Genomic DNA, 20099 nt, shown 5'->3' on the forward strand with positions numbered 1-20099 from the left:
TCCTTTTAGCTGCTGCTGGGTTCAAGATGACAGTCTGCTCTGTTCCTTATGAGGCGTGTGCAGGAAGCATGGAGTCCCACAGACCTGTTGCATAAAAATGTCTGTTGTTCTTTGTTATTTCCTCTCCATTCATGCCAGTGTGAAAAACACCCTTTCCTTACAATGGCGGCGAGCGGGAGACTGTGCCTGTCCTCCGTACCTGCTGCTCCGTGCTCCACCACACAACACTTCCTCCTTCAGGACTGTGAGCTGCCTTGTTAGCTGACTTCCCATTGTTTCATGAAACACTTACAACACATTCACAGGCAAGGCCGGGCCTATTTCCTGCACTCTCTCGATGAATGGACAGCCACATGGATCATAGATAATAGTGCATGTTATTAACATCTAAATCTAAAAGTTCAACCAGTTTTTATTTTTTCTGATCTCTTCAAATGAAAACTGAACAGGGATTGTTTACTTCATTCCCGTCGATGCGTAAACCAAGTTCAAGGTCGGGGTCCTGGCGAGAATTTCTACGTCGCTATTAGAGCCCGACCGATACTGGATTTTGGAGGCCGATGCCGATACCGATATTGGGGAGTAAAAAAATTCCGATATCGATATATCGGACGATATTCTTATATTATATAATACACATTATAAAATGGCTCTCTCAAATCAAGCAATCTGATTGGTTCACAGCCATTGTATAATTCCAGTAACCGAGTTCAATAACCCATGGCCATGGGTTATTGGTTGCCATGGCAACTCTCTTACTAAGAGAGTAATAATAAGGCTTACCTCAAATGACAACGTAGAAAAAAAAAAGGCTGAGACAGCTGTCAGATCCTTGTGAATCGATCTTCGCTTATAACTTTACTAATACTTCGCAGAAAATGATGTTTTGTACAAGAATAGATGCGGGCTAATGTCTTCTTTGCAAAAGAAAGGCTGTTAACTCCGCATTTAACCCCGCATTTAACCCCGTAACGTTAGTTGGTGTCGGGCAAGCCCTGAGAATGCAACGCTGCGCTCGAGCTGCCTGGGTTTCCAGAAAGCTCTCAGCCAAGCGCCAGGATTGGCCAATGTCAACTTCAGTCTCCAGAACATCCAATCAAATCACCCGCACGTCTATCTTCTTGCTAGAGGTCCCGCCTTACAGTAGTGTTTCAACTGACTCTCAGAATACCATGCCAGTCGGACTTATAGTGTTATTATTATTATATTATTATACTTGGAACCCTTTTATAAAAGCAATATAGCACTCGAGCACCGTGTGTTGTGGAATATATCCCCCTGCTCAGTTGTTATCCCACTCGGCCTGCGGCCTCGTGGGATAACAACTGATCAGGGGGATATATTCACCACAACACACTTGCTCTCGTGATATATTGCTTAATTATATTACACACTTCTTTTGCAATGATCCCTCAAATATCAAACACTTGACAAAGATATGACTTGACATGACTTGAGGTAATGTAGGGAGGATATTTTACAGCTTATCAATAAACTTTATTGTCCAAAATGACATCAATGCAATGAAACAGTAAACTGAACTGGGATTATAAATAACTAGAAATACAAAAACACAAATAGAACAAATATAAAATATAACTTGAGTTAAGAAAAAAGATCAAATATACACAACCTGCTGTCTATAACTTAAAAAACTACTAAATAAAAAAATATCGGCATATCGGCCAACATATCGGCCGATACCGATATATCGGTTATCGGCCAATATCGGCCGATAATATCGGTGGACCGATATATCGGTCGGGCTCTAGTCGCTATGACAACAGTGTGGAAATTCCTGTCCACACGAATACAGGAAAATTGAGTTTTGAAAAATCTCCACCTTGGGGTTTTTTTTTTTTTTTCTCCAAAAGCTCTTGTTTTCACTGCGCCGTTTTCGTGCGGACGGGAGGCCGAAGCGCAGAGAAAATATGACATTTTCAACAACATATCCGTATACGTGTGGACAAGGCTTGAGAGTGAGAGAATTGCTTGGTGAAAATGTCATGTAGAATTGCTTGAAGAGCTGAGGGGAGCTGTTACCAGGCAAGACACAAGGCGCCGTCGGCGCCCGGGTGGGGGAAAAGCCATTCGCCGCAAATGGTGGGGAAGTGGTGAAGTCAGATGGAGCTGAAGGTTGCTCTCTCTATTGTTGTCTGTCTGCCATGATCTGACGGGACAAAGCAGCTTCTAACAGCTTCTCTGCCAGGGGCCATCTGGAGAAACAATGGTGTTTCCGTTCTATATATAGCTGTCTTCTCACATGACCACGGTGGTGTAGCTCGATGGCCCCATTAAGCACATGTCACGTTCTTCTGCATTGTCCAGGTGAGGATCTGTTCTTCTCAACCTCAACCTGTATGGATTTGAACTCTATCAACTCAGGAAAGACCTGTGTGAAAACCCCTCACCACCCCGGCTTCCAATTCCTCTCCACTGAAAGGCTACTTTCTTCCCCCGGGTCGCAGGTCATTGTATCACAGACTGGAGTAATCTCCTTTTTATTGTAGCCTTGAGCTGCACCACAGGTAACAGACGGCCCACTTCTAAAGGTGACAGAGGTGACATAGGACTGGTTGAAAACAACAGCAAGGGGGGGGGGAACTTATTTACATGTTATTGCCCAGTAGGGATGGCATTTTGAATGATTTTCCATAATCGAAATTGTGGAAAATTAATGATCAATTATATATATATTTGACTCTGGTAATAACGTTGGGCGTTCTCGGCCAGCCATAAGAATATCACTATCAGACAACAGTAGCGCTGTGACTAACAATGCAGCCAAACAAACGTGTAACGTTAGGCTACTGTACTCACATTTTGAATGTAGGACTCAGCTCACCGTCCGCAGCTTCCAGGCTTATCAGAATCAGAAAGACTTTAATGATCCCCGGGGGGAAATTGGGACAAGTTACAGTTGCTCCCACTCAGGCATGAATATCCACATAACACAACATAGCGTAACACAGTATCACACAGTATCTCCCCTAAACATAAAAACAGTCAATACAATAAAATGCAATTTGTGACAAAAACCTCCTCATCTGTCCTGACGGTCGACTTCCATCCAACGGCTCTCAGTCCGACTTGCGGACACTATCATTTGCCACGATGTGTGTGAAATTGAATTGATTCAGGTGGGCGTTTATGCTGAGTCTTAGCATCCTGCTAAGGGCTAGCTGAGTCCATGCCCAGCCATGCTGACTAGTGCTACTTCATAACGCCATAAACAAATGAAATTACTTGAATTCACCCGGACACGCGTAACGCCACTTTGTTGAAAACTAGGAAAGAAGTGTTACCAAGTTTCATGCCCATATGCCTCAAACAGGTCCGCAGACCACTGGGTGCGTTTGTTTGTGTCCCCGGCGCATGCCGGTGTGAATTACCCATGTTAAAAACAGTGTTGTTTGGCACGAAGGACCCCGCCCAGCCAGAAAATCAGAGACTAATACGAAGCTACACCTCACGCTAGTCGGCTGTGCAATGGAGAGGGGAGAGGAGGAAAGGATTCCACCCAAACCCTTTATAATAATTCGATCAAAATTCCACATGATCGAATTGATTCCTTAACGATCAATTATCGATTTTTGATTATTGATGTCCATCCCGATTGCCCCGTTTCACTGATATGGTCAGCATTGGTCACTGCTATACATTTCATCAGTTGTTGTCACAGTAGTGTGGACTGCTGATTGAGACTGTGAGCATTGCTGTCTCCTTCATAGGAGAAGTTGCTGTTTATGGGGGACGTGTGCTTGCTTTGGGGTGTCTTCACAGAACTAAAGTGACTATTGTAGACCTGTCTATTCTATTCTATTCTATTCTATTCTATTCTGTCTATTCAGCCAGTGTGTGCTCAAAGCTCTGTCAGCCACAGTGGGACTCTGGTTGCTCAGTTCTTCTTGCTTTGAGGCTGATACCCAAACACAACCTAAAAGCACTGGGATGGACGTGATTTGGATGGAGAGCTTGAGGAATCTTGATGCCTGTCTTGTTGCACGTCGCTGTAGTCCATATCCACCACTTCTCTCTGACCAGATTTTCTTACAAATTACGACCCCGCTACAGCTCAGCAGCATGATTTGATGTTGATTTCTGTGCCTGGTACGAGCCACACTTGGATTTCATTAGCTTGTTAGGAGGATCTGGCCCGCATGCCTCACATCTACCTCCAGTGAAAGTAGCCTCGGGCTTATTGATTGCTACAATGTGTGTTTCAAATATTTCAACTCTACCCTGAAAACAGAATCATTGATGAGGATACTCAGAGCAAAATGCTCAGCCCGCATGTGGATCTGTCTCTGACCTGGTCTATGATGAAAGCCAGTGTCATCCACTGGCTCACTAAGTGCACACAGCAGCCACTGTCTTGTATAAATTGACATTCAATGTTCATTTCGTTGTAACAGTTGTTTGGTAGGGTAGGAATTTCTTTCCTCAAGTGCATTATTCACCTTTTTCACTTCCCACCCAATCTGGGAACCCAGAGTCTATTTTTATTTGAAAAATAGACTCTGGGACAGCCCTACCGTTTTCCACAGCTTCCTGTACAGCGCACCTCTCCTGCCACCGTCACGGACGCGGAAAAGCAAAGCGGAAGTGACGGAAAAGCCACGTTACTTCCGTTTCCGCGTCAATTTTGGCTATTTGCTAATAACGTTAACGCATAAACACACTGCATAGAAGACGTCAACTCGTCTCACAACAACAGTGGAAAATGACTGTAAAGTCGTGGTGCAAGTTGCTATTCAGACTGTAAACAGTGGAGCACGGACGCGTAAAAGGAAGTGACGGTGGCAGGAGAGGCGCTCTGTACAGGAAGCTGGGAAAAACGGTAGGGCTCTCCCAGAGTCTATTTTTCAAATAAAAATAGACTCTGGGTTCCCAGATTGCTTCCCACCCAATTCACCCAGTGTGTGTCTAAAAGGCAGGAAGCAACACAGGTGCAAGCAAAACATTAATGAGGGTTTCCAACTTCCAATCCATTTAGGTCATCCAGTGCCGGGTCCCTCGTTAATGTTTTGCTGGCACCTGTGTTACGTCCTGCCTTTTAGACACAAAATGGGTGAATTGGGTGTGAAGTGACAAAGGCTAATTGTGAGGGGAAAGTATCAGTTCTGAGGACCCAGGGTTCTGAGGACCCAGGGTTCTGAGGACCCAGAGTTCTTCTGAGGACCCAGGGTTCTGAGGACCCAGAGTTCTTCTGAGGACCCAGGGTTCTGAGGACCCAGGGTTCTGAGGACCCAGAGTTCTGAGGACCCAGGGTTCTGAGGACCCAAGTTTCTGAGTAGGGATGCACCGATATGAAAATTTTGGCCGATGCCGATAACCGATATTAACATTGCTGTTATGGGCGATAACCGATATTTACCGATGTCGATATGATCTGTATAAAACCACATTTTTATGATCATCACATTTTGTACATACTGAAAAACACATGTTAACACTGAATTTGAAAAAGTTATGCATTTCTTTATTTGCAAAGCCTTTGGAAAAGCCCATAAATGATAGATTTACTGCATTATTTCATATCAATGTGAAGAATTTGGGTGATAATGATAACCGATATTATTAACATTGCAACATCTGACCGATACCGATATGACCGATATGTTAAAAAATGACCAACATCGGCCGATACCGATATGATTGCCGATATATCGTGCATCCCTAGTTCTGAGGACCCAGGGTACTGGTGGTTTTCTGTCCTACCAGGTTGTCATTCACCTTGTATCCCAGTTGTAAAGCAGGCCAGCCCCGGCCCCTTCATTAGATGGATGAAAACCAGCAGGGCCGCGGGTCTCCAGGACCACGACTGAGGGCCACTGCTGTATTATAGACCGCACCACTCTGAACAGGAACAAGGGAAGAGACATGCTATCAGACATGCTTTCAGTCCAAAACAAGAGGCTCAATTATATGATGGGCAACTGTAAAGTCAAGCCGGGTTTGCAGACTCAAGGCTATAGTCATGTCCTCAGATGCTTTGCATTCTGCAATCAGTGTGTGATTGTTAAAGCTGTGTTAGTGAAAACACAGGGCATGACACTTTTAGCTTCCATTCAGATAAGAAGCTTTGGACCTACTCCACGATGGAATGAACACAGCTCATGCTGGCATACCTCTGGGACAATGTGATGAGATGATGCATGGCTGAAGAGCTGCTGTCGTTGTCACCGTGGGCACTGGCTGTGTGGGGAGGTGGCAGGAATGTGTCATGTTGGCTGTGGGAACATTAGGAGGGTGTTTCTCATTTCCTTTTGGGTGAAGCTTGCCGGGTGGTGTTTATTGTTACGGTGGAGATGAGCAGCAGCCAGCTCCCACACAGCAGAGTTCACCGCTCCTGCTCACTCGGCTAGAGGAGCATCCTGACTGGCATGAGGATTTCTGTTCCTCACTATGGCTTGTAGGGGTGGGAATCACCAGATGCCCACGATACAATACTAAAACGATACTTGAGTCACGATAATTATATTGCGATATGCGAGTTATATTGCGATATGCTAGTATTGCGATATATTGAATATTGCGATATTTCGATATATTGTCTAACTCCTTTTCCTACCTTTTCCTTGACCTCACCGGAAGTAAAACATGCAGTGGCTACATTATTAAGCTTCTCTGGACTCAATATGCCACTGCAGGCGCGGACTGCAACATCGGGCGCTTTGGGCAGATGCCCGGTGGCCTGGCATGGCATGGCCTGCAAAAAAAAAAAAAAAAAATTATATCGATACTTGGCATCCAAATATCGATACAATATCTTCAGGCAAAATATCGCGATACTATGGTGTATCGATTTCCCCCCCACCCCTAATGGCTAGTACAGCTGGCACCTATCTTGCCGTTATTATACCCTCATCTCTGTTGCTGTGTTAGCCCAAGCAGCATGTCTGTTGCTGTGTTAGCCCAAGCAGCATCTCTGTTGCTGTGTTAGCCCAAGCAGGGCAGCATATTAGTCACAAGGGAGGTTGTCCTTCAACCCGAGGCCTGCGTTCAAGCCCCATGTCTGCTGAGGTGTCCTTGAGCAAGATACCCAATCCAACCGCCCATTATATTATAATTAGACCAAAGTGTTGTTAGTTATTAGCCCACTTAATTACTATGTAGGCAGCTTCAGGGTGTTATTACGTCTTGATATATCATTATATTTATGCATAGTAGCCCAGTAGACACAATCCTTTGAGTGATGTCTTTATTTAGGCTTTGCTGTACAGTAGTACAGTACACACAGTGAAGAAGACTTTTGCCTGAGTGGAATCAAAGTGGTGCCGTTAGCATCTTGTCTCATTCTGAAGTGTTGGGTGTTCTGAGTGCTGCAGTCAGATCATGACATGTTTAACTTCCTCTCCTCGCTCATATGATATTACAGACACAGAGAGAGAGAGAGAGAGAGAGAGAGTTGAAACTGGATCAGTCAGCTGAATGTGATCCTTGGCGAGAATAAAGAGGAGAGCTGTGTTGAGGAAGTGCTTTCTGTGGACCGCAGCAGCAGACAGACACATGGGAGAAGATGTTCTCTGAGTGGGGAAAGGGTTCACAAAGTGCTGCTGAGCAGCATAGGGATGGATGACTGTAGTCTATTGTGACGACTCCCCCCCAAATGCAGCCGTGTTGTTCTGGTCTTTTGTGAGTTCATTAAGTCATCTTCCTGTCTCGCGAAAGGGGGGTTGAAAATGCCACAGGTTCACAATTGCTGTAAATTGACGAAGAGAGAGAATGACTGAGTGGAATCTATGAGTAAGATCTGCCCATCTGTCTGCCATTAGTCTAAGCTAAAGCTAGATTTAGGTCTAACTTTCTATGCAGTTGGTCAGTAGTCACTCCACTCAATGAAATGGGCTGAGCCGGAGGGTTGAGAATCATTGCCGCTCATATGCGAGCCTCAGCATTCAACGTGTACACAGTATGTGACTGTGCAAGGTCACGTGACACGGAGCGTGTACACAGTATGTGACTGTGCAAGGTCACGTGACACGGAGCGTGTACACAGTATGTGACTGTGCAAGGTCACGTGACACGGAACGTGTACACAGTATGTGACTGTGCAAGGTCACGTGACACGGAGCGTGTACACAGTATGTGACCGTGCAAGGTCACGTGACACGGAACGTGTACACAGTATGTGACTGTGCAAGGTCACGTGACACGGAACGTGTACACAGTATGTGACTGTGCAAGGTCACGTGACACGGAACGTGTACACAGTATGTGACTGTGCAAGGTCACGTGACACGGAACGTGTACACAGTATGTGACTGTGCAAGGTCACGTGACACGGAACGTGTACACAGTATGTGACTGTGCAAGGTCACGTGACACGGAACGTGTACACAGTATGTGACTGTGCAAGGTCACGTGACACGGAACGTGTACACAGTATGTGACTGTGCAAGGTCACGTGACACGGAACGTGTACACAGTATGTGACTGTGCAAGGTCACGTGACACGGAACGTGTACACAGTATGTGACTGTGCAAGGTCACGTGACACGGAGCGTGTACACAGTATGTGACTGTGCAAGGTCACGTGACACGGTTGGCTTTGTTTGAGGAACATGCTCCTGCTAGAAGTAGGCGAGGTTATGTTGACTCAAAAAAGCACCTGATCTTGAACTAGAGACAACCCCCCCCCCCCCCCCCCCCTCCTCTTCCGTCAATGACATGCCATGCAGGATATCTGGAATAGAGTTTCAGTCTCATTGTTTTCTGTTTGGTTCCAGAGGGATGAATTGTAATTTTAGACAGATCTTATTAAAACACAGCTCATGTTTTTATTATAGTTGTGCAGAATAGCATAATAAACTGTTTGGTGCAGTCTAACCTGCAAGGGCTGCCAAGAATCCCCCCTTGGTAATTCAGAACATATTCGCAGACAGTTTTGCCTCGAAATGGCATCAATACTGTTGATGTGTCATGTGTCTGGTTCTGCTATGTTCAGACTGTAAACTCGTGAAAAAGACGTTTTTTCTTTTAAAATATAACTGTCAAGGCTGTATTGAAAATGCAGAGGTTCACTGGGGGAGCTGCCATTAGAGATTCGGTCGAGGTTCCTGCTTCACAATGTTTCACCGGAGAGCATCCAGGAGAGATAGCATGGATCGATGAGCGCACAGATACAGCATTAGGACCAACATATTAGGCTGCCGTTGATGGTATTTGACCTGAGCGCTGCTAACGGGCCGGGCTCTGTCGTCAGAACCCTTGTGAGGCTCAGATCAGGACCCAGTGCACTAGGCCTGTCTGCTTTTGTTTGTGGGAAAGCATGCCCTTATTTGGTTGCAGCCATTGCAGAGGATTGGCCCGTTTCTATAAATAGACTAGTATGGCACACTATATACAGTAACTAAAGAAAATTAGTACAGACAACAATTTGTACTGTTTTCCCTCTTACTTTATATGCGTTTTTTCCCCCCCTACCGCTACCTGACAACCTGGCTGTTAAGAGAACCATTCCAAAGTAAACTAGTGCGTGCAGGCAAGTTCAGGTTAGAGCTTGACTTCAATTTACACCATTTAACCCACATTTCCCAGAGTCAAATTGCACAGCAGCCTTAGAATAACAATGGAAAATGGCTGCAAAAAGGCCCAAGTTCAGCAGCCACATAGCATCAATTAGATGTGGAATTCCGGGCATCTGACATAGTGTTGTCCTGAATAACAAGATAGCAGAATGTGTCCGTTCTGTTTAAATATTAGAGCATTCTTTCCACGCTGCCCCTCCACTGACGACCTGCAGGGTTGGGAGTGCTATGGGAAAACTGCCAAACGGGTGCCAGCAGAACAGAGACGTATGAAATGCGTGTCTGGTGACTCACTTGGTTCGTTTCGGGGACAAATGACTTGGACATGTGTTTGTGTGGGATTCTGCTTTCTTACTGGGGGAATTGGGGAGAGGAATAAAAATGGCCGTGTTATTGCCTTTGGGTAACTTCCTTGGTTTACCCTGAGTATAGACTGGATGGTTTACCCTGAGTATAGACTGGATGGTTTACCCTGAGTATAGACTGGATGGTTTACCCTGAGTATAGACTGGATGGTTTACCCTGACTGAGTATAGACTGGATGGTTTACCCTGACTGAGTATAGACTGGATGGTTTACCCTGACTGAGTATAGACTAAATGGTTGACCCTGCATATAGACTAGATGGTTGACCCTGCGTATAGACTGGATGTGTTTCTGATGTCTTGTCCTGGCTGTGGAGTGATTAGAAAGGCTTTGTTCTTGTCTCTTTTGCAGGCGTGCTACAGAGAGGATTCCAGGAGTGTCACCATGTTTAAGGCAGTGCTGAAGAAGAACAGAGATGGAGGGAAGGGGAGCAAGAAGGAAGCAGGTATGTGGGACATGAAGTTCACCTGCACCAGGAAATAATAACCCATTCATTACCCCCAGGCAAATCCCCTTCAGGGGCAGACCAGTTCAAATCATCTCATGTTCTCTTTGTATGTTCTATGAAGTGTATTTCATAGAGTTATGAGTTAGAATGTGAGGCTTCAAGTGAGTTATGCTAAGCTAATGTAAACTGAAGTTGAGATGAAAGCACCAAACCCTGCTTCATCTTTAGTGTGTACTGTCCTCCAAGCCACCATTTACAGCAAAAAGCCTGAACATATATGGTCAATAATCCAGTGTCACCATCACTGCCTGCGACACATTTTCTCTTGGTGAGCAGTGAGCACACATGTTTGCTGCTCAGAGCACGCAGGCAGACAGGCAGACAGACAGACAGGCAGACAGACAGACAGACAGGCAGACAGACAGGCAGACAGACAGACAGACAGACAGACAGACAGAGAGTATTAGCGGGAAATGGTGTCCGCACACAAGGAATAAAGTAAATATGGTCTAAGTTTAGTTGTCACACCCAACAAATAAGCAGATAAGTACTTAATCCCAATGGAGTGTATGTGGTCAGCTTTTATGAGCAAACAGGGGTTGGAGGGTTCTTTTTCATTACTCAGGATGACTGCCACAGACATTGCTTAGCACTAGACATCTCCCTACTCTAATAAGGCGATATTTCTAGTTATACTTATGGCACATGTGCATGTTGAGTTTTTATACCAACAAACTAAACTTACTAGCCTGGCTCCAGACTCCAGAAGCCACGCCCACTGCACAGTTGTGGATTCTGGCTGTTCTCGGTCTGGCATCGTCATGTGCAAAAGCTTTTTCTCCGGTTGAAAATCCAATCACGGGCGCTGATTGGCTGGTTGGCTGGTTGGCCTACCGAAAGTCAGGCAATTGTTTTTGGTACCCATACTGTATATGATGAGCTGTTATCAAGCATAGAGTGATTGCACTTGCAGCCACAGAACAGCTACTGTTAAGGTCTTTGCACACACAGTTCGCTTGTTCTTCGTATGCGTTTTCTTAATCCGTCATCTGAAAACACAGACTCGCAAAAAGCTATTGACTGATGCGAAAAATGCAGAAAATCGAACCTCGTCCGAAAACTTAAATGACGGACGTAATTGTCGGACTCGGTGTGTCAATGACGATTGACACAAATTAGGTTGTACTCTTCTTCTTTTTCGTGCGTCAATTTCGGACGAAAAAACTGACTCTGTGTGCAAAGACTTTTACTGTGCATGGAGCTGTGCTTGCTGCTAAGCTGTTACTGTGCATGGAGCTGTGCTTGCTAAGATGCTAGCTAAGATGCATATCCATGCTCGTTCATGGTTAACCACTGTTTGTGCTGTCACGTTGCATAAGTAACACATGCCTCTAGCGTCTGTCCAATCTGCATTGCTGATTACATTAGCTAGCTCGCTGCCTCCTTTGCCAGTCTTCTCTTGGACTGAGCTACGCTAGCGACCCAGCCAGAAACTAATCACATAGCACTCCTCCGCCACAGATGCAAGTGTTAGCAGTTGGAGTATTCCCACTCCACTCAGCCAAACTCATTTTGGCACACGCGTACATCAGCATGTATGGGTCTAATGTAGGGCTGCACGATATTGGAAAAAACTGACATTGCGATATTCCCCACCCCTGCGATATATATTGCGATATGAAAAAATAGAGATTTTCACCAGATTACCAGAATAGCTCTATTTTAAAGAAAATAATACTTCTAGATTGATTTGGGTGATTTTGTAGAGGAGTCCATCTGATATTGGAGGGGAAATTATGTATTTTAATGTTTCTCAACCACTGGGCTGTGGCCTACTGGTAGGCCTCAGAGCACCATCTATCAGGGTTCATACACATTTTGACCAATGGATTTCCATGACTTACATACATGAAAAAGTGAGTGAGTTATGACATTCTACTTTAAAAATGTCACTAGCCTACATTTCACTTAGTGTACTGCAGCTTTTAAAGCCAGGGAAAGACAACATGTATGCCGTATCATCACCATATTTTACCATATCCAACATCTAAGACCATATAGTCTCATATCACAATATTGATATACAATTGATATATTGCCCACCCCTAATATTGAGTGCCAGCATCTACCGTTTCAATAAATCAACAATGAAACACCCCTGCCACTTTACACACTTGGTCTGACCCCCCGGAAACCCCCTCCAGAAACTACCAAGTGGTACACTCCGCATCTCTGGAGTTCCGGTTTTGGAGCGCACCGCAGTACAGACAGAGACGACGATTCACATGTAGCAGCACTGGTGACAAACAATTCATTCGTGAAAAGTAATAAATATACATTTAATTGCCAAGATATGTCTCTTGTCTTTTTATTTTCACTGAAATGTTTTGTGTAAATGAGTCGCTATGTATGATTAACTCAACCCAGGTCCTTACACATCAAGAGCGAATATATGGCACGAAATTGCGATGCGAGTTTTGACCCACCTGTCAATCACAGCCACAGATGTGTACACGTCGGAAGCGAACTACTGAAAAATCGACCGTGGTTCGAAAAAATAAACACCGCAATAACGCTCGGCGAAACTTCGCCGTTGGTATGCACGGTTGCATTGACTGATATAGGTTCGGATAATATTATTGACAAAAAAAAAACGCTCCCGATGTGTAGGACCTGGCATCATCAGAGCCTGAGGGGGAGAGAGAGCTGCGGTGATACACGGACAACTTCTCAGTAATAATCACTTTAGCCTTCTTGTCATTATATTATGTTGCTGTCTTGCTTGTTGGTGTTTCAAGAGTAAATATCTCCACTCCACAGACATGTTTGAGTTACAGCAGCCAGCCTGCTAGTGCGCTGCAACCTGTGGACACATCCGCCTACGCAATCACATCGTTTACATCCGACGGGCTACTGTCAGCAACGCAACATAAGCAAAAATAATTCAATTTAGCTCTCTGTCCATTTTGTTGTGTTGAAGCTAAGCACTAAATGAGTGAGTACAGTAGTAGGGCATCTCTCACCTTTGAGAGAGACTGCATTTCACTCAGTAGGCTACCCCTAAAGTGAGAGTTTATCAAGCAAAATGACGAGTTAATTTACTTTTAACATCGCACGCCCTGCGATGTGACTATTGCGCATGCGCACATCGCGATGACGATGTGTAAACGATATATCGTGCAGCCCTAGTCTAATGTATGTAGTTCTACCAGTCGCACAACCAGTAACACCAAACACCTCTTGGTGGAGGCAGGTAGTGCCCCTCCCCATATCCACACCCCAAAGAAAAACAAGATGTTTGACTGCTTTGAGGCCAAAGTACGAGAACCTTAGCCTTTGCTCACACCATACGCCAACCATACGCCAAAGCCACGCTGAAACTGAGATGTGAGCTTATGCACAGCAGTGGACATCCTATCATCCTAGGTCACACGTGACATTGTTAGTATAATAAGCACTTATATGAATACTATCCTGTGCTAAGCAGTAGGGATGTTCATTTTGAAAATTTTCCAAAATCGATAATCGGTGAAAATTAACGATCAATTATCGATCATCGATTTTATTAATACTTAGAAAATTTTCAATATTTTCAATTTTCAATTTTTATTTTTATTTTTACAAAATGAATGCCTATGGCAGAAAATATGAAAGACAACGTGTTCTCCTCAATGAACTCTTTATTTCAATGTGTCTCCTCTCCAACACTGCTGTCCCCGGCGCATGCCGGTGTGAATTTCCCATGTTTAAAACAGTTTTGTTGGCACAAAGGCCCGTGCCCAGCCAGAAAACTAGAGACTATATGAAGCTCCACCTCACGTTAGTCGGCTGTGCAATGGAGTGGGGCGAGGAGGAACGAATTCCACCCAAACCTAGTCCAAATTTTTTTTTTTTTTTTTTTTTTTTTTTTTTTTTATAATTAAAAAATCGATCCAAATGCCACAGGATCGATTCCAATCCTTAACGATCGATTATCGATTTTCGATAATTGATGAACATCCCTACTAAGCAGCACTGTCTGCCTCTGGGAGTCATTCAGGACTCCTAGAACCACAGTTACATAAGTAACTCTTGATTTGGAGTGGATTACCTTCTGTCATCTTTTTCTATAACTTTACTGTATCTGGATGTACAAGGGGGCGGCTGTGGCTCAGGAGGGTAGAGCGGGTCGTCCACTAATCAGAAGGTTGGTGGTTCGATCCCTGGCTCCTCCATTCGGCATGTCGAAGTGTCCTTGGGCAAGACCCTGAACCCCAAATTGCTCCCGATAGCTGTGGCAGCACCCTGCGTGGCAGCTGGCCGCCCTCTGTGTGTGAATGGGTGAATGTAGGCACATTGTAAAGCGCTTTGGATAAAAGCGCTATATAAATGCAGTCCATTTACCACCTGTACAATCAACCTGTACAATCAACCTGGCCTTTGGGTCACAACAGTGCTTTTTGCTTTGGCAACCTAGGATGACTAAATGTGAATCATCCTCACCGATAGCTTGTTGACTACACTCCTGTACTTACAATGGCCTCCTCCAGGGAGCTGTCTTCACATAGCAGACAGACCATGTGCGTCTACCAGCCTAGACTTGCTTGATCACTTCAGGACAGGTGGTAGCATGTGGTGTGGTCTAACATGTTGCTCTGTACAGTAGCTTCAGTACATGTGGTGTGGTCTAACATGTTGCTCTGTACAGTAGCTTCAGTACATGAGGTGTGGTCTAACATGTTGCTCTGTACAGTAGCTTCAGTACATGTGGTGTGGTCTAACATGTTGCTCTGTAGTCAGTAGCTTCAGTACATGTGGTGTGGTCTAACATGTTGCTCTGTACAGTAGCTTCAGTACATGTGGTGTGGTCTAACATGTTGCTCTGTACAGTAGCTTCAGTACATGTGGTGTGGTCTAACATGTTGCTCTGTACAGTAGCTTCAGTACATGTGGTGTGGTCTAACATGTTGCTCTGTACAGTAGCTTCAGTACATGTGGTGTGGTCTAACATGTTGCTCTGTACAGTAGCTTCAGTACATGTGGTGTGGTCTAACATGTTGCTCTGTGCAGTAGCTTCAGTACATGTGGTGTGGTCTAACATGTTGCTCTGTGCAGTAGCTTCAGTACATGTGGTGTGGTCTAACATGTTGCTCTGTACACTAGCTTCAGTACATGTGGTGTGGTCTAACATGTTGCTCTGTACACTAGCTTCAGTACATGTGGTGTGGTCTAACATGTTGCTCTGTACACTAGCTTCAGTACATGTGGTGTGGTCTAACATGTTGCTCTGTACAGTAGCTTCAGTACATGTGGTGTGGTCTAACATGTTGCTCTGTACAGTAGCTTCAGTACATGTGGTGTGGTCTAACATGTTGCTCTGTACAGTAGCTTCAGTACATGTGGTGTGGTCTAACATGTTGCTCTGTACACTAGCTTCAGTACATGTGGTGTGGTCTAACATGTTGCTCTGTACAGTAGCTTCAGTACATGTGGTGTGGTCTAACATGTTGCTCTGTACAGTAGCTTCAGTACATGTGGTGTGGTCTAACATGTTGCTCTGTACAGTAGCTTCAGTACATGTGGTGTGGTCTAACATGTTGCTCTGTACAGTAGCTTCAGTACATGTGGTGTGGTCTAACATGTTGCTCTGTACAGTAGCTTCAGTACATGTGGTGTGGTCTAACATGTTGCTCTGTACAGTAGCTTCAGTACATGTGGTGTGGTCTAACATGTTGCTCTGTACAGTAGCTTCAGTACATGTGGTGTGGTCTAACATGTTGCTCTGTACAGTAGCTTCAGTACATGTGGTGTGGTCTAACATGTTGCTCTGTACAGTAGCTTCAGTACATGTGGTGTGGTCTAACATGTTGCTCTGTACAGTAGCTTCAGTACATGTGGTGTGGTCTAACATGTTGCTCTGTACAGTAGCTTCAGTACATGTGGTGTGGTCTAACATGTTGCTCTGTGCAGTAGCTTCAGTACATGTGGTGTGGTCTAACATGTTGCTCTGTACACTAGCTTCAGTACATGTGGTGTGGTCTAACATGTTGCTCTGTACAGTAGCTTCAGTACATGTGGTCTAACATGTTGCTCTGTACAGTAGCTTCAGTACATGTGGTCTAACATGTTGCTCTGTACAGTAGCTTCAGTACATGTGGTGTGGTCTAACATGTTGCTCTGTACACTAGCTTCAGTACATGTGGTCTAACATGTTGCTCTGTACAGTAGCTTCAGTACATGTGGTGTGGTCTAACATGTTGCTCTGTACACTAGCTTCAGTACATGTGGTCTAACATGTTGCTCTGTACACTAGCTTCAGTACATGTGGTGTGGTCTAACATGTTGCTCTGTACAGTAGCTTCAGTACATGTGGTGTGGTCTAACATGTTGCTCTGTACACTAGCTTCAGTACATGTGGTGTGGTCTAACATGTTGCTCTGTACAGTAGCTTCAGTACATGTGGTGTGGTCTAACATGTTGCTCTGTACACTAGCTTCAGTACATGTGGTGTGGTCTAACATGTTGCTCTGTGCAGTAGCTTCAGTACATGTGGTGTGGTCTAACATGTTGCTCTGTACACTAGCTTCAGTACATGTGGTGTGGTCTAACATGTTGCTCTGTACAGTAGCTTCAGTACATGTGGTGTGGTCTAACATGTTGCTCTGTACAGTAGCTTCAGTACATGTGGTGTGGTCTAACATGTTGCTCTGTACACTAGCTTCAGTACATGTGGTCTAACATGTTGCTCTGTACACTAGCTTCAGTACATGCCTCATAGATCTTTGTCCAGGGGCTTTTCCATCTTATCATTGCCACCAGGCTGCGACTTGTTTCAACAGTCCACACAATACCAATAGAACTAAAAGGGGAGGAGTCTGGCTTGCTTTAGACATCGGCAACCTCCCGTTTCTCTGCTACGCCTCCATGGCCCCCCGGCCCTATGACAGACTGCTGACAGCCACGCCTCCATGGCCCCCCGGCCCTATGACAGACTGCTGACAGCCGCACAGCTCTGATCTCTGTGAGGAAATTAACATCTCCATCCAGTTGTCATTTAATATTTCAATTAGTCCTGCTAAAACCCACAAACATACAGTACACATAAACACACATGCTGTCTGACACACACACACACACTGAACATAAACACACATACTGTCTGCCACACACACACACACACACACACACACACACACTGAACATAAACACACATACTGTCTGCCACACACACACACACACACACACACACACACACACACACACACACACACACACACACACACACACACACACACTGAACATAAACACACATACTGTCTGTCTGACACACACACACACACACACACACACACACACACACACACTGAACATAAACACACATATGTCTGCCACACACACACACACACACACACTGAACATAAACACACATGTCTGCCACACACACACACACTGAACATAAACACGCATACTGTCTGCCACACACACACACACACACACACACACACACACACACACACTGAACATAAACACACATAGTGTCTACACATACTGAATTTTCCATGTTGCTTTGGCAGACAAAACATATTGTAGGTTCGTCTATGTATCGTTTTCCTTCGAGTTGTTGAAACCTGTCTACATTACGTTACGTCACTGAGCAAACACTTTTGTCCAAAGCAACTTACAATAGTATATTTTGTCACTAGTAGTGCAACCAACTGTGTCACAGTCATCATCCATTAAGATTCTTAAAAGGAATAAGCAGCATTTGTTGATTTTTTTAATGGTAAGAAGATAGGTTAGTTCAGGAAGGGTTAGTTCAAGACAGGAAGGGTTAGTTCAAGACAGGAAGGGTTAGTTCATGACAGGAAGGGTTAGTTCATGACAGGAAGGGTTAGTTCAAGACAGGAAGGGTTAGTTCAAGACAGGAAGGGTTAGTTCAAGACAGGAAGGGTTAGTTCATGACAGGAAGGGTTAGTTCATGACAGGAAGGGTTAGTTCAAGACAGGAAGGGTTAGTTCAAGACAGGAAGGGTTAGTTCAAGACAGGAAGGGTTAGTTCATGACAGGAAGGGTTAGTTCATGACAGGAAGGGTTAGTTCAAGACAGGAAGGGTTAGTTCAAGACAGGAAGGGTTAGTTCATGACAGGAAGGGTTAGTTCATGACAGGAAGGGTTAGTTCAAGACAGGAAGGGTTAGTTCAAGACAGGAAGGGTTAGTTCATGACAGGAAGGGTTAGTTCATGACAGGAAGGGTTAGTTCAAGACAGGAAGGGTTAGTTCATGACAGGAAGGGTTAGTTCAAGACAGGAAGGGTTAGTTCAAGACAGGAAGGGTTAGTTCATGACAGGAAGGGTTAGTTCATGACAGGAAGGGTTAGTTCAAGACAGGAAGGGTTAGTTCAAGACAGGAAGGGTTAGTTCAAGACAGGAAGGGTTAGTTCAAGACAGGAAGGGTTAGTTCAAGACAGGAAGGGTTAGTTCAGGAAGGGTTAGTTCAAGACAGGAAGGGTTAGTTCAAGACAGGAAGGGTTAGTTCATGACAGGAAGGGTTAGTTCAAGACAGGAAGGGTTAGTTCAAGACAGGAAGGGTTAGTTCATGACAGGAAGGGTTAGTTCAAGACAGGAAGGGTTAGTTCATGACAGGAAGGGTTAGTTCAAGACAGGAAGGGTTAGTTCATGACAGGAAGGGTTAGTTCATGACAGGAAGGGTTAGTTCAAGACAGGAAGGGTTAGTTCAAGACAGGAAGGGTTAGTTCAAGACAGGAAGGGTTAGTTCAAGACAGGAAGGGTTAGTTCAAGACAGGAAGGGTTAGTTCAAGACAGGAATGGTTAGTTCATGACAGGAAGGGTTAGTTCAAGACAGGAAGGGTTAGTTCATGACAGGACAGGAAGGGTTAGTTCATGACAGGAAGGGTTAGTTCAAGACAGGAAGGGTTAGTTCAAGACAGGAAGGGTTAGTTCAAGACAGGAAGGGTTAGTTCATGACAGGAAGGGTTAGTTCAAGACAGGAAGGGTTAGTTCAAGACAGGAAGGGTTAGTTCATGACAGGAAGGGTTAGTTCATGACAGGAAGGGTTAGTTCAAGACAGGAAGGGTTAGTTCATGACAGGAAGGGTTAGTTCAAGACAGGAAGGGTTAGTTCATGACAGGAAGGGTTAGTTCAAGACAGGACAGGAAGGGTTAGTTCATGACAGGAAGGGTTAGTTCATGACAGGAAGGGTTAGTTCATGACAGGAAGGGTTAGTTCATGACAGGAAGGGTTAGTTCATGACAGGAAGGGTTAGTTCATGACAGGAAGGGTTAGTTCATGACAGGAAGGGTTAGTTCAAGACAGGAAGGGTTAGTTCATGACAGGACAGGAAGGGTTAGTTCATGACAGGAAGGGTTAGTTCAAGACAGGAAGGGTTAGTTCAAGACAGGAAGGGTTAGTTCAAGACAGGAAGGGTTAGTTCAAGACAGGAAGGGTTAGTTCATGACAGGAAGGGTTAGTTCAAGACAGGAAGGGTTAGTTCATGACAGGACAGGAAGGGTTAGTTCATGACAGGAAGGGTTAGTTCATGACAGGAAGGGTTAGTTCAAGACAGGAAGGGTTAGTTCATGACAGGAAGGGTTAGTTCATGACAGGAAGGGTTAGTTCAAGACAGGAAGGGTTAGTTCAAGACAGGAAGGGTTAGTTCATGACAGGAAGGGTTAGTTCATGACAGGAAGGGTTAGTTCAAGACAGGAAGGGTTAGTTCATGACAGGAAGGGTTAGTTCAAGACAGGAAGGGTTAGTTC

At 44.8% G+C, this 20099-nt stretch overlaps 1 protein-coding gene across 2 annotated transcripts in view; it reads left to right on the forward strand.

The window, feature by feature from the left end:
- tanc1b (tetratricopeptide repeat, ankyrin repeat and coiled-coil containing 1b) overlaps positions 1-20099 on the forward strand; it is a 216250-nt gene that overhangs the window by 10363 nt on the left and 185788 nt on the right. For both annotated transcript variants that reach the window (XM_083641834.1, XM_083641835.1), the window contains exon 2: positions 10251-10344. In XM_083641834.1, the coding sequence (XP_083497960.1) occupies positions 10284-10344 (61 nt within the window). In that variant the 5' untranslated portion in view covers positions 10251-10283. The remainder of the gene's footprint in view (positions 1-10250; positions 10345-20099) is intronic.

This window comes from Poromitra crassiceps (genome assembly GCF_964638095.1).
Source record: "Poromitra crassiceps genome assembly, chromosome: 8".
NCBI classification, from domain to species: domain Eukaryota; kingdom Metazoa; phylum Chordata; class Actinopteri; order Beryciformes; family Melamphaidae; genus Poromitra; species Poromitra crassiceps.